At 42.8% G+C, this 15,401-nt stretch overlaps 1 protein-coding gene across 3 annotated transcripts in view; it reads left to right on the top strand.

The window, feature by feature from the left end:
* USO1 (USO1 vesicle transport factor) overlaps positions 1-15,028 on the top strand; it is a 73,404-nt gene extending 58,376 nt beyond the window's left edge. For all 3 annotated transcript variants that reach the window (XM_074950389.1, XM_074950388.1, XM_074950387.1), the window contains 6 exons: positions 2,636-2,799; positions 7,321-7,410; positions 8,491-8,580; positions 10,813-10,914; positions 12,149-12,364; positions 14,079-15,028. In XM_074950389.1, coding sequence (XP_074806490.1) covers positions 2,636-2,799; positions 7,321-7,410; positions 8,491-8,580; positions 10,813-10,914; positions 12,149-12,364; positions 14,079-14,150 — 734 coding nt within the window. In that variant the 3' untranslated portion in view covers positions 14,151-15,028. The remainder of the gene's footprint in view (positions 1-2,635; positions 2,800-7,320; positions 7,411-8,490; positions 8,581-10,812; positions 10,915-12,148; positions 12,365-14,078) is intronic.
* Positions 15,029-15,401: the final 373 nt, after the last annotated feature.

Below are 15,401 nucleotides of genomic sequence, written 5' to 3'. Positions count from 1 at the left end.
CTGTCAAACTCTGAGGCCATATCTAGTGGGGTCACTCAGGGGTCTGTCCTCGGTCTGGTTATTAGTCAATATTTTCATTAATGACTTAGATAATAGAGTGGAGAATATGCTTTTATAAAATGTGTGGCTAAAACCAAAGTATTGCAAGCACTTTGGAGGAGGGGATTAGAATTCAAAGTGACCTTGACAAATTAGATAATTGGTCTGAAAACAACAAGATGAAATTAAATGAACACAAGTGCAAAGTACTTCATTTAGGCAGGAAAAATCAAATGCACAACAAAATGGGGAATAACTGGCTAGGCAGCAGTACTGTGGAAAAGGTTCTGGGCCTCGGGGGGGGAAGGGGCACAAATTGAATGAGACAGCAACGAACAAGGCTAGTATCATTCTCAGGTGTATTAACAGGAGTGTCACGTGTAAGACCCGGGAGGTAATTGTCCCCCCATTCTTGGCACTGGTGACACCTCAACCTGGAGTATTGTGGCGTCCAAAACTGGACACACTTTAAGAAGGATGTGGACAAGCAGGAGAGAGTCTAGAGGATAGCAAAAAAAATTATGAAAGGTTTAGAAAATCTGACCTATGAGGAAAGGGTAAAAAATTTGTCATGTTTAGTCTTGGGAAGAGAAGACTGAAGGGGGGACTTGTCAACAAGTCTTCATGTATGTTGAGGCCTGTTAAGATCATGGTGATTAATTGTCGTCCATGTCCACTGAAGGTAGGACAAGAAGTATTCTGCTTAATCTGCAGTGAGGCAGATTTAGATTAGCTATTAGGAAAAACTTTCTAACTGTAAAAGTAGTTAAGCTCTGGAATAGGCTTCCAAGGGATGTTGTGGAATCCCATCATTGGAGGTTTATAAGAACAGGGTGGACAAAGACCTGTCAGGGATGGACTAGGTATTCTTGGTCCTGCCTCAGCATTTGGGTCTGGACTAGATGACCTCTCGAGATCCTTCCAGCCTTACATTTCTGTGACTACACACTTGTGGTTTTAGAGATGTTTCAGGATGAAAACTTTCTGTCATTGGGTTGTACAATGAAAATTTGCTCCATGAATGACCTAATGTATTCTATACAGATGAAGCTTATAAAATTCATCAATGTGATGTAAGCGCCTAAATGCCGTTGGCTTTCAGTGGGACCTGGGCTCCTAAGTCACTTAAGAAAATGTTACCTGCTCTGTACAGTTAACCCTGAGTATCTGATACCAGTGCTCAGGAATCAACATTGGTTGCTGTGGATGTCTAGCTGCTGTTTATGGTGTTGGCTTTGGCCTACGAGACTGCAGAGAGGCAGACTCTCAGGCTGGCAGGTCTCAAGCTCTTCGCTGTCCTACTGCTGTAGCTGAGATCAGTGTAGGCACTCATGCTAGTTTCCTTGGCAAGGCAGGGTAAGGCAGACACAATAGGCCTGTGCCTCGGGATCCAGCCCCTGCGGCTATGTGAGCACATCAGAATCTGAAGCGTTTGTCATTAACGTGCGTTTGTAGCAGTGACTGTTGTGAAGAAAAGCTTAAGAATGTGGACAAAGCGTGGCACATGTGTGTGCCTGCGTCTGTCGGCTCTTGAAACAGTAGCCCTGAAAGGTATGAACTGCCTCATGCGTCTTAATGGGATGATAAAGGCCCTGCCGATGCCATCCCAGCAGAGAATCAAGTGCAAGAAGAGGGCAGTGGGCTTGGGCCACATGCAGATAAACCCCAGCTACGGGGTAAGTGGTGGACCTCTTCCCTGATCCCACTGTCGCACCTGAGGAGAGAAGGGAGCTGTGTGCTGGTGCCCTACCACCACTGCTCCAAGTAGGCAGAGGATGAGGCCACGCAGGGCCCACGTCAGTGTTCCTCGGTCCTGCGTTGCCGTTTTCCTTGGCATGTAAGGGGACTGCTCGTGAATGCCGTCTGAGAGCCCCTCTGCTTACGAACTCCCTCCCTCCATTGATCCAAAATAGCCCATATCTGTTAACCTTAAGGACAGGCTGCAAATCCCATGTGCTTGGGGGTCTGTGTAGGGTTTGGAGGTCCGGATACTCTGGACTTTTCATGCTGGGATGGAGGGATTAGGCAGGCGCTCCAGGTCGTGGGGGGCGCTACAGTTCTGTGAACAGGCTGATTTTACGTAGGGGGCAGTTTAATTTTATGTTCATATTCTTGATGTGAGTGGTGTTACCTGGCAAGGCATCCTGAGCCTTGGATATATATTCCGATGACTGTCGAAGTAGAAATGAATTTTAAAATTTGTGCGATTAGGTCAAAACACGGAGTGAACTGGAGTATCATTTTCTGCATTAGGATGTTTGTGGTGAAGTGCAGGCCTACACCTACTGTCCCACGCTTGGACTCTTCACCCTTTCATTGGTTGACTACATGAGCAGGCGGAAATAACCACATGTACTTCTTTTTTTTTTTTTTTTTTAAAGGCGCGGCAAGTTTCTGAAGTTCATGCACGTGTTTAGGGGTAGATTTCTGAACACAGTAGAATATAATCTTTTAATCTTGAATAATTTGTAATTCCATTTCTTTATGGGGGGGGGAAGCAAATTACTGTAGACGATACCTTGTGTGAATGGGTGTAGTAAATGTGTAAACAAAATCTATTAAGTTGAGTACTAATTTTCAAATATCTGGCCATTAGGAAAGGACAATCAGCATCACAGTTCCCATAGCGATATGCTTCAGATGAATGGCATTCAGCCAGAAGAAATCAGCAAATTGCGACAGGAGATAGAAGAATTGAAAAACAAGCATGAAGCGTTACAGGGACAGCTGAGAGAAAAGGATTCTGTGATTGAAAACCTGGTAAGAAGTGACAGCTTCGGTACACAGTTGCAGAGCTATTTAAAAATATTACCTTCATGAGGCTAGAAATTCTTCGCTGTGGCTGTCAACACTAGAAAGACAATGGTTTGTTATAACCAGCTAACCACTGATTACAGCACACATAGCTTGAGTTGTCTGCACAGAGCTTTTCTGCCTCAAACTGTGGGTGAGAGTTTGTGTATCCAAACCTACCACACTGCCAAATTGTTTGTATCCGTGTACTCCAGGGAAAAATCTAGGCAGCTGTTCTGTACTAATTCAACAGTGGAGATAATGCCCCAAGGACATGCAGGCAGTATGGTTCCAACAGAATGTGGGCATTGCGCCCCGGTACATCCTTCTGGACAGAGGGCTGGATGCAAGGAGTGGAGGACCCACTAAACTGGTTACACAGATAAGGAGGACCTAACCATTCTAAGAAAAATTATGAACTGGTTACATGGAGACTAGTATGTGGTCTTATATGGAGCAGATCCAGCCACATAAAATTGGCCATAGCCAGAGCTTGCCACTATTTGTGCTAATGTAGACACCATTCTGGCTACTGGCCTGCATATGACATTCTGCCCTGGTTGGCACGGCAGTTTTGGACATCTCCCTGATCTCATAAGGACAGCAGGGACTTGGACTTTCAAAAGAAACAAAACCCCTCCCCTCCAGCGTTGGAACAGCCCAGTGAGAGTTGTGCCCCAGTTCTGAAGGAGGAGGAAGACAAACCTGGTGATAATCCCATTAGTACAAATGCTCTCTTGGATCCACAATCCACCTCTAATTCCATGAGCTAGTGCAGAGAATGAACAGCGAACATTCCCTCTACTTGTACTGGAAACCTCCCACCCAATCTGACAGTGGCAAGATCACCCTTCTGGTGTTGATAGGTTTATTCCAGCCAAACTCACCTGGATAAATCCCTCCTCTGGTCCTTCCAGGTAATCTCCAGGTATCAGGAATATATCCAAGAATGAAACTGAAACAGGAGGGCTCCAGTGTAGTATCCAATATCAAATTGGTCCTTTGACCCACCTGATACCAGAAATTCTTGATATAGGGGCATTCCCAAAACATACGAGATAATGTACTTCCCTTGGCGCTACATTTCCAAGAGCGGTCAGCATTGATCAGGCCCGTTACCATTAGCCTATGTGGGGACCAATATATTCAAAACAGTGTCTTTTGGTGAATAAGCTGTAGTCTCAGGTCTATAGTTGTTCCTTTTAACACTAAATTGTGATACTCTGTATATCAAAATAGCACCCTGGGATCCCCGTGTTCACCACTGTGATATGATTGTGATCTGTGGTATGATACTCACCCTTATGATATGATATGGGCACAGTGGTCCCACAGTTCCAGGTTGTACCCTGGGACTCCTCATCACAGATATAATTGTGTTCCATTGGGTTGGAGGTAGTTGTATACCTAAATTTCTATTCCAAGCAACTCTCAAATTATCAGTCTTTGGCAGCTTTTTAGGGCCAGAAAATGGTAAAAGGATACCACTGGCCGAGTAAATCCAGGAAGTTTCCTCCAAAATAATTAAAAGTTCTGGAGGTTCTGGAGCTCCCAGTGCCTCTGGGCCAAATACATTTGTAAGTAAATTCTTTTAACTGGAGATATTTCCATGCTCTGGAGCAGGGCAAGCCAAATTCTTGCTGAAGATCTACAAATGGTTTAAATTTATCAGTGTCAGGTAGTGTGACACAGGCATAATTCCTCTGTCCATCCAATCCCTCCGCATCAAGGTTTTGCCGCTGGTTTTAAGGAAAGGACTGCTCCATAGCACTGCCTCTGCATAGAAGAATGGATGGAAGGAGAACTTTCTAGCCAAGCTTGACCAAGCTTGCCTCACAGCCGTTACTGTGGGAGCTCTGGAACCATCAGATCTATAATAATTTGAACCTACAATGCCTGAAAGGGGGAGAAGGTTTACCAGTTCTCATTCAATCTAAATCCAAGATGGGGTCTGTGTGGGGCCTAATAGCCACAAAGGTGCCTGGCTTAACAGAAAGGAAATATGATCATTTCCAAGTTGGAAAAACGGAATCATCCCAGAAACAGGGGGAGCTGTAATTTCTTCAGGGCCAGTCTAGATTTCTTACCTGCGCCCCAATGAATGTTCTGAAAATATTATTGAATTTCTTAAAACTTAGTTTGAGGACTAGAACTAGAGAGACCCCTCAGGACATACAAAATTCTGGGAAGGACGTTCATATTCTGAGTATTAATTTTACTCCACAAACTGAGGGTTAACAAACTCCATCTCCACAAATAGTTAGCCATTTGGGCAATAATTGGTTCTATATTTATCTTAGGGATGTCTAAATATTTCATTTAAGAAGATTGCCATTAAAAGTCCGAGTCTGATAAAAGACCTTTGTGGGCATATTAGTTAATGTCTAAGATTTCTGATTTACTCCCAATTAATGGTATGTCCTGAGAGGAGTCCAAAATTATTAATAGTGGATAGAAGGTTAGGAATGCTGACCTTGGGCTTAGCTACAAACACAAGAGCATCATCTGTGTAGAGGATACTTTTGTGCTCTGTTTGGCCCGCCTTGATACCATGAATATGCTGATTTGCTCGGATAGCGATGTAAAAGTTCTAGAGGTAAATCAAGCAGAAAAGGAGAAAGGGGCAGCCCTGCTTCGTACCTGTGGGTAATGGAAAAGGGATAGAAACAATACCATTGGTAACTACCCTGGAAGCTGGGTTAGAGTATAAAAGCTTAATCGACACCATACATTGTTTACCAAATACAAATTTTGTTATGTGGTCAAAGGCCCTTTCAGCATCTAAAGAAATAACAGCTAAGAGTTCTTTAGAATCTCTCAAAGCGGTAATAATATCCATTAGTTGATTCAAATTATCGGAGCCACAAAGGACGCTTATCTGATTTGTTTGTGTAATAAATTCACAATGTGTGTGAGAACTTTTTTTCAGTCGCATAGCAAGAGCTTTAGCTAAAATCTTAGCGTCACAATTGATTAAAGAAACTGGCCTGTAATTACTACCTAGTCCAAGGTCTTTCCCAGGTTTAGGTATAACTGAAATTACATCTTGTCTTAGAGTGGATGGGAGAGTCTGCTTTTTCTTGGCCTCACTGAACATGTTCAGTAAGCTAGGTGTTAAAGTTTCAGATAACTTTTTGTAAAATTCATTTGGGAACTCATCTGTGCCAGGAGTCTGAGACCAGGTTTGAATGATATGGAGGAGGGAGATGCTAAGGTGTACAAGACATTTAAAGAAAATGTAAAGATTTCAGATTACCCTAGAGACCAATTGAATGGAGTACAGAAACCTCAGATTGTTTGATATTATTACGTTGAATCTGTACATAAAATGTAGTTTATGAGAAAATGGATAATGGGGTGAGGGTTGAAGGTGATTACGGAAAACTGTTTGATCTGACAGCCCAGGAGCAATGGTTAGGTAAAGGCAGCGTGTGACCAAAAAAAAAAAAATCCACAGTTTTAGAGGCTGCAGAAATTGCTAATATGTTGAATCAATGGACCATGGGTGGGCACAAACCCAGGGGAAGGGAAATCCCCGTGTCACCCAGGTTAAGCGGGAAGAGGGGATTGGAAATAAACCTAACCGCAACTTTGAATTAAAAAGCCAAGGGAGCCTAGGGCTTAAAACCCTTTCTGAAAAGGAAAGGCCAGTGATCTGCCATCACTGTGGGTGGGGCTTCCGGCCATATAAAACTAAACTGGCCAAAATGTGCAGTAAGTGAATGCCCCCGTCGTTGCTCCAGAGGCAGTGGTAAAGCAGGAGGAAATCCTAGTGAACGATACAGGGATGGGTTTTAGGAGGGGAGTGAAGAATTTATTCAAAATGCTGTGTGACTCCATGTTAAGGCTGTTTTAGTGCCTGAGGAGTTCACCCTTGGTAACTGGTTGGGGAGATCTAAGTATAGAGCACACGAGCCATTTAGGGTTTGTGCCTGGCTTCCTAACAGTCTGCCCTGAGGTTAGTACTCACTTCTTGAGTCACTATAGCCAGCAACATACTAGTCCCTAAGTGAGATGCTCAGTGTAGCAGAGTGGTATGTCTAGTAGTCATGATCTGCCTTCCTGAGAGAGGACACTGCTTGCCCAAGTCCATGAGTGGGCATGTGCAGAGGCCACTCAAAAAACTAACGAATGTTACTTGGTGGTAACCACATTTGAGATGTACGTGGCCCGCCCTACCCACTCTCTCTCTCCTCCGAGTGCTAGTAATCCAGCTGAGCTTTGGGGAGGAGGCAGGGGAAGGAAATGAGGAGGTTGGTGTGCCTTCACACTGCGTGTAGGTCAATGAGGGGCAGAGGGCCTTATGAGGGGTACTGCTTACTAGAGGTTTCCATAGATGCAGGCTGTGCTGTCACTGTATCCACCGTGGGTGTGAAAGCGTGAGGTCTGTCTCGAAGAATTCCTCGAGATACAGGTGAGGAACCCTTTTAGCTGTGAGAGAACACTTTAATAAATCTACTTTCATGGTTGCTTTTTCTCGTGTTGCAGAAGTCTTTGCAGTCAGAAACAGGAACAACTGAGCACTCGTCACAGATAGCTGCATCTGCTGGATTGGAGCAGGCTAATGAACTACGTAGGGTGAGTTCTTGATGCTTTGATAGATACAGAGTCCAAACTTCCTTTGTTTGTAACCTTGGAGTAATTGTGTGCGCTCATACATTGGGCAAAGCTGCCTGTTATAGCTAGTAATAGCAGAGGATGGGGAGATGGTTGTAGGCCAAGTTTCCATTGACTGGTAACATTGGTTCCAAAGTGTGTGAATATTTAGACTTTATGTGCTGCTCTTCGTAATCCTGGAGCATCAAGTCCATCAATCCTGAAAAGAATGAGCATAACTTTTGTGTTGAGGTGAATTAAGCCATTGGAGAAACTTACACAGAAATTCTGAAGATTCGTGACGGTCTGTTAGCAGTTGCATATCAGAAAACATCACTTAAATTCTGATACGCATTATAAATATATAGTGTTCAGAGCCCTTTCCACCAGGGAAAAGAGCACCTATATTAGGAAATGACCAAATGAAGAAGTCTGTGATGTCTGTCTAAAAGTATTCCACTACTAATTTTATCCCAATTAGAAAGCACATTAATAGGTACGGGACTTGGATTGAGAAATGCTTTATCTAAGATAACTTGCATTTGGAAGGTTTCTGCAACATAAATTAAGATGCGTATAGAATAGCCAGCAGCCAGGAGAGTTATGAATATGTAATCTGATAAGCTTAAAAAAATGTAACAAGTCTCAAATAGATGACTAAGAAGTTTTGCATTCCATACAAAACATTTGGCTACTTAAAAATTCCATGAGGTTATTAATGGTGCTGGGGTGGTACCCTTGAGGACTCTGTCAGCGTGCCTAGACAAGTGGCATTGGTGGACAAATATGCCTCTCACCAGAGGTGCTGGTTTGTATAGTGGGAGTGCTGAGAGCCATTGAACCAAACTGTAAACCCTGGATATGACAGAAACCACTTCAAGCCTGGGCATGCGGCAGCACCCCTACTTCCACCACCAATGCTTCTCACTCCTCACATAACTAACTTGAAATAACGTGGTCCATAATTTGTAGCTTTTACTCCCAAAGAGAAATTGAACTTTTGTCCTTACTTAACAGTCACTATTCAAAGCAGTTGAATTCTGTTGGGGTTTTTTGACACAGGAACTAGAAGCCTTGAGGATCCAAATACAGTCACCGTCTTCGGACATCTCTAAACTTCAGTCTGAGAAACAGGAGCTGCTACAACAAATGGTAACTCAGTAGGACTCTTGCAGCCTTTTCTGATCCGCCCTACTGATTAAACTGTAGAAAAATGTTTTTCACTCTTTTCACTTTGTCATCATTCATAATAATACAGAGCCTGTTCAGAACCAAGCTCTACTGCTGGGGAAAACCCCAGGTACTAAGCTGAACTATTTAAAGCTTTAATATCGAGTTTTAGGACAATATAGCATCACCTTAATCAAGCCTAAAGCATAAGTAAAGCAGATCGAGCAGGGTAGCATAATGATGAACTGCCCACTCCTGGGGCACAGGTAGGCTGTTTCTGGCATCAGATCCATACTGGTCTGATCTGGTGTAAATCCTGAGTTGTCAAACCTCCTTTGTTAAACACACATCCTTTATATCTTGTCTCTTAACACCACATAGGTGCAGATTATTAAACATCTATAAACATTCTGTTCTAAATATGTGTTCACACACAGTAACCCAAACTCCTTTTAAATGGCTAGATTTTTACTTCTCTTGCTAAAACTCTTAATTGGTACTTCCTTATCTGTCTGTTTTTAGCCATCACTATCCTCCTCCTTACTCAGTCCAGCTGTCTTTTCCTTGCTTTCCTGTATTCCCTTATTTCTGACGACAGCTGACTCGCTCTTACGTATCTGCTTCTTGTGGCCTTGGAGTTACGGGTTGGCTAGTTCTGCTCAGTCAATATCCATCCTCCCAAGTCGGTTTTCCTAGGGAGGTTTGCATGTGTCTGGTAAATCACACATTTGTCTGGTTTGCTTTGCCCTGTTATCTACACAGTCCAAGAATCCACTGTAGATAAGACACAAACCAACTTTCTGATTTTTACAACCTTTGAAAGCAGTGTCAACAAGACACATGCAGAAAGCAGAAAAGTTGCCTTTTACACATTCTTGAGACTGTTGATTATACACACGCACAAACACAAACACACACACACACACACACACTTCTCTAACATTATTTAATATACATTTATCTGACACAATTCGTTATATATTTCTTAACACTACCTTGATGTAACTCCAGTAACTTCAGTGAAATGCGGAGTCCTTATTTTCCTCTCATTTCAGTCAATATACTGATGAGATAAGTAACAGTCAATTATCAGTTGATACCTGATAAGAGCTGGAGGAGTATGCCTTCACAGAACCAGGGCATGTGTTACATCATTGCATACTTGTATCACTTAAGAAGCCAGGGGAAAGTGGCTTAATATTTTAAACTCGTACTGTACATAACAAGGTCAGAAAAAGTGTCGTCAGTGTGTTTATTCCTGAATCTGTTGCCTGCACCATATGCACACTTCAGTGTGGTTTAATGGATGTAATCTTGGTACACAATTGAGTGGGCAATAATTACTTAAAATGTGTAAGAAAAGTGGACCTGTAATTATGAATGAGATTTAAAAAGACTAGCAGATACAACAGTGTAATACTGTACATTTAACTGGCAATTTGTTGGCTTTGGAAAAAGTAATTACATTGGCTTGGTCATCATATAGGGCTTCACCAGCAAATCTTCTACATGTGAAACTGCCAAAACTCCAGGAGTGTTTGGAGGTTTTACAGATTGGGGCCACTGTTGTATTAAGCATGTAGTTACTTAGCACTTTAAGAGATGAATTTTAGACCCTGAGTTTAGAGATCACACTGATATACAAGAATCTGTCATTGTCTGTAGTTTCATGGCAAAGCTTATACAGTTACTGTAAGGGAAGCATTAACAAGACAATTTACAACTGAAGGAACTGCATCATCTGATATCCAGTACCTGGGCACAACATGGGTGCCCACTTAAATGGCTTTCTGATACCTCTGCAGTAATCGGGTATGGAGGTGGCTTGTGATAGTTGGCTTCCTCAAGGAAGAATCTGCTTTCAGGCAGTTGTTTGCCTTACTAGTGTCTGTTACTGCGGGATGTGCTTATGGAATGCCCACCAGCCTGCATCTCAGAAGCCCTTATCATGGCTGTACATAACCCTGTTGCTGTTTTGAGTGCTGTCAGATGCAAGTTCCCATTTGTGAGCTCTCCATCTGTCTGACAGTGTATAGAGCCCCTCAGAGATTGGTCTGTCTTCGATTTTGTCCGAGTACACTTGTTGTACACAGTTCCAGCATGCTGGCTATATGGTGGGAAGAAGTCTACAATTGGATGAGTGAAAATTACATTGACCACTGTGTGTATGATTGAAACATTAACTGCTCCTGGTGTTGAATATCTATTCCACAGAATACAGCTTCAGTTCCTGCTCTGGGCGACAGCAGTGCTATAACAGCGGCAAAGAATAGTGAATTGGAGGGCAGATTGTTGCAAGAGATAAAAGAATTGAAGGTTGGTCATTGGTGAAACACAAAACCTGAAATAACTGCGTACTCAGTTTTCAGTTATGGTCACAATTTTGTGAAGTGCTTCAGTATTAAAGGTGACCTGCAAGGGTGGGGAAGGCTTTTGAGGGTGCTTCGAGTTTTTGGGAATTGACTTTCTTTTACTATATCCAAAAATCTTAAGCTTTTTCCTGTTGAGTTTTCACATTAGAAATCCGGCTCTTGTCTGCCCTGACAGATTTGGTCTGGAGAGCTTGAGAAGTGACCTCAAGAGTCAAAATGAAAGTTAAACAGTTGAGGATGGGAAAGGCATTTTTAGTTGAAATTAAATACATGTTAAGAAAACGGAGTTTTAAACTTCAGCGACGGGCGGACAGCAAGCCTTTATTGAAGATTTAACGCTCTTGGGCCTCTAATGCTTGAGCACTAACCTTGTCTTCTCAAAATGTTCCTTCTAAGACCGTCAGAAAAATTGGGGTAGATGGGGCTGGGTGCTCCTGAACTTTTTAGAATAAAATGGTGCATGCGAGCATACCCGTCAAGTCTTCCTTAAACATCAGAAAGCAAAACCCAACTTGAAAGTGCCGCCCAGGCCACCTGTAAGCTGTGTTCAAGGGGAGGGGTTGCAGTTGTAAAAGCAGTCCTGCCTGGACGGGCTTGGAGATTGCAGCCAGGGCTTGGGTGTGACTGGTAAAAGCTAGATGCACCTCTGACTTCTTTCTCTAGTTCCCAGAAGTTCACCATCCCCACCCCACAGGTATGAAGCCTTGTGTCTTTACCTCTTTGGGGTGGAATCCGGCAGTTCTCCCACTCAGACTGGGTACTGGGCCATAGCACATTGTGTACCAACCGTGATTAACGCGGCAGGTCCAACTTGATTCAGCGACCTGCAGTTCTTCCCTTTGGGAGTTGTGACCAGTGGTGAGTACAGTGACCCATAGCAGCCTTCTTAAAACCAAGTATTGTTTAATCTCTGGATCTGAAAGCATGGGCTCCTGCTGCTTTAGCTAAAGGACAAGCTCTTGGCTTGAAGGCAATAGCAGGTTCCTAAACCTCTACACATGACCTGACGGCTAACGAGGGACAGACACCGCACATGCAGGGGTAGGGGTTGTAGAATTGAAGCTCCAGGCAAAGTAGAGGCAGGAATGTTGAGCTGTCATGAATGGTCACTTGAGTGACTTGAATGATCTGACTGCTTGGGATGTTAGTGACTTTCCTATTTTTGTGACCATTGCCAGAGTGAAGTTAAAGCGCTTTCTGAGGAAAAAGCATTGCTAAAGCAGCATCTGGACTCAATCAACAGTACAGTTGCTGTCTTGCAAGATGAGAAGAGCAAACTCCACCAAGAAGTTACAGAATCTAAAAAAGAACAGGATGACCTTCTGGTACTTCTCGCTGATCAGGATCAGAAAATACTTGCACTAAAGAACAAGCTCAAGGAACTTGGGGAACCGGTAAGATGCCTACAGTCACTCCCAGTATCTACATTGTATAGGCTAGCGGTTGTAGAAGCAGACAGAAGAGTTGGCAGAACTTACAGACGTATCCCCTGTCTGCCATAAGTAAAGCAGGTGCACAGCTTAGGGATGCAGCTAGATCGTGGGCCAAACTGGGTATCAACTGGTGCCCAAAGTAGGGGGTTTTGCCCCCATATGCACCTGGTACAATGAGTATGTGACCATCTCTCCATGCAGGGACCTTGCCACAACCCTGCCTGCCTATTGCACCTTGAGGTTTGCTGGCTGTATTACATTCTCCATGGAGCTACCTCCCTTGGACTATTAAAAAGCTACAACTCAAAAAGCTGCAGCCTGCTTATTAAGTGGAGTAGAAGTGCCCTGCGGTTGGCACTGGCTTTCAATGATCTTACATGTGGAATTTAATGAGTTGGTTTTAACATACATAGCCCAGTGGCTTCGGACCTGATTGCATATCTCTCTCTCTCCACGACACATTGCCACAGTTATAAACAGGGTCACTCTCAGGTTTAAAACTCACGCCCCCCTTGCTACTCCAGAGCCTGGATTTTGTTACCCATCTGGAGACATTGCAAGGCCCATCTTTTTGTCTTCTCCTCACAAGCATGTTCTTTAAGAACCATAATCAGGGAGGCTCATGGACAGGAATAACCGCTAGTAGCTTTCAGCATGTTGCTGTTGCATGCTTGCTAGAAAATAGGTCCAGACAGCTCTCGTGTGCAGGAACCTGTCTTGGGTTAAAAGTTGTCTTTCAAAACCACACATGGCTATTCTGTCCTTCGTCTGCGAGTGGGTACGTCCCAGCCATACATACGGTACTACCAGATAGTAATCCACCAAGTGTGCATGCTAGATTGGCCCCTTTCAGGGTGCATTGCTTCTGACAAACCCCACCATAATTTACAACTGGGCTTGTGCATCGGATCACATGTAACTGTCACTCTTCTGCTTATGTGGTTGGCCAGGTGACTTTTGGTTAGATTTCCTCTTTGAATACAAGTACTTCATGTGCATCTCTAAATCCTATGTCTCTCGATGTAAGGTCTAGGCTTTCGGTAGCACATAATACCCCTCTTGGCCATGCTACACCGGTTCGTAATGTCCTAATTCCAGTCAGTTTTGAAAGAAATGTGTGGAAACGTTTCTGTTCAATATTTCTACAAACTTTGGGCCAAGTTTAAGTAGAGAGGGTCCGTACAACATTCTGTGGAAAGTTTGTGGGTCATCCAATTATTAAAGAAGTCATAACACTTAATGGCTTCATTCAGAGGGTTTTGAAGTACCGCACAGACATGAAGTCTCAGCAATCAGTATGGTAGGTACTCTCATTTTACTGGTGGGGAAACTGAGGCACAGAGGAAGACTTACCCAAGGGCACAGAAAATAAGTGACAACTCTGGGAAGTTCCTTGTCCAAATCCCCTGCTTTCACTCTAGACAACAGTTTTCCTCTTCCCAGGACTGAGTAAATAAAACCCGCGGATCTCAGGAGTTGACTTCTTAGCTTTGATGTCAGGAGCAGTGTGGTGATCCAGGATGGCTGATGCCTAGAAGTTGAAATACTGATATAAATGCAATTTGTATGGTAATTTTAGGCTTGTTTTTCTTTACTTTGCAATTTGTTTGATCTCTGGCTCATACTCCTCTCAAATGTTGCTTCTCTCAAAAGAAATCCCTGATTTTTATTTCAGGTGGAAGATGAGGATGATACTGAATCTGGAGACCAAGGTGATGAAGATGAGGATGGGGAAGAGGAAGACTAATAGTGCTTTAGTGTCACCATGAGAAAATTAGAGGTTGCATTGTAATACAAAATTAAACTAATGCTGTTGACCTACAAAGTAAAACATCCACTTACGGAAGCAAATGGGGAAATAATGTTCTGATTTTCTGAAGTGAAGTGTTTGGAAACCACCATAGGCGAAACAAAAATCACTGTTAAGTTAAACAAAATCATCCCAACTTCTAACGGTTTAGAAGCCGCTTTAGACACTGTTTAAAGCATGAGGGTGACAATGCTACTGCCGTAGTTCATTGTCGTTTACAGAAGTTCTGTGCGTTTGTCTATCATTTTAATGTTTCTTTGGAACTCTAAGGTGATTAAATACATATGTATTTGGTTTAACATCTGTTGAATGGAATCATTGCTTCTACATTCAGCATGGAGCTAATCAGAACTCATAGGTTCCTTTAACATAAGTGGCTATGTTGGAGCGGGGAGTGGGGGCTGGATGAGTTGGGGATTGTACACACCCAGCAGCTTCCGGTTCAAGTGTACTAAAACCAATTGAACTGAACAGTGTTGCGTGCCTTGACACCTGAAATGGCTGCACCGCAGTCTGTACCTCAGCCAAGAAACCCAAGGAAACTGCACCATTATGTTAACAATGAGAATTGAGTTGCATAGAAACTTGCAAGAGTATGGTAGCATTTCTAAGCTGACCATCTCAATATTTAAAAAACAAACACACACAACTCATCCGAAAAATGAAATGTGCTACCAGATCATCATAAATGATTCTGTTGTATTTTTGAGTCAAGAAATGAAAAATACAACTGATTTATGTAATTTATTGGCTTTTATGCAGAGTAGATAAGAGAATAGATTTTAAAAGAGCAAAATTAATACACAATGCATAAATTTCATGTTTTGGTAATAAAAATAGATATGTCCATTTAGTATTCATTCACTTAGTTCTCTTGTCTTGTTTTTAATTGTGGATTTTACTGCTCATTTGCATTTGAATCAGAGAGGCTTAAAAACACCAGTCTGGCTGGATAGCTTAAAAGGGTGCTCTCAAAGGTACTGGTTTCATAGCTCATCAAGCTAACTTGATGATGGTGAAGGGTCAGTTTTTGAGCTGTTTAGCAGTTTGTAAGAATGAAGCTTGTCTTTGATTCTCCCAAGATGCTTTCATAGCCCAGGGCAGTATCTCGTAAGCCAGACAAGTAAGATTTAGACAAGTGAATGAAAATGGTTGGCTGGCTATATTATAAACATTTTTAAATTCTCT

Source organism: Natator depressus, chromosome 4, assembly GCF_965152275.1.
Source record: "Natator depressus isolate rNatDep1 chromosome 4, rNatDep2.hap1, whole genome shotgun sequence".
Taxonomy (NCBI): Eukaryota; Metazoa; Chordata; order Testudines; family Cheloniidae; genus Natator; species Natator depressus.
The sequence above is the reverse complement of the archived record's forward strand: the minus strand, read 5'-3'. Positions and strand labels throughout refer to the sequence as shown.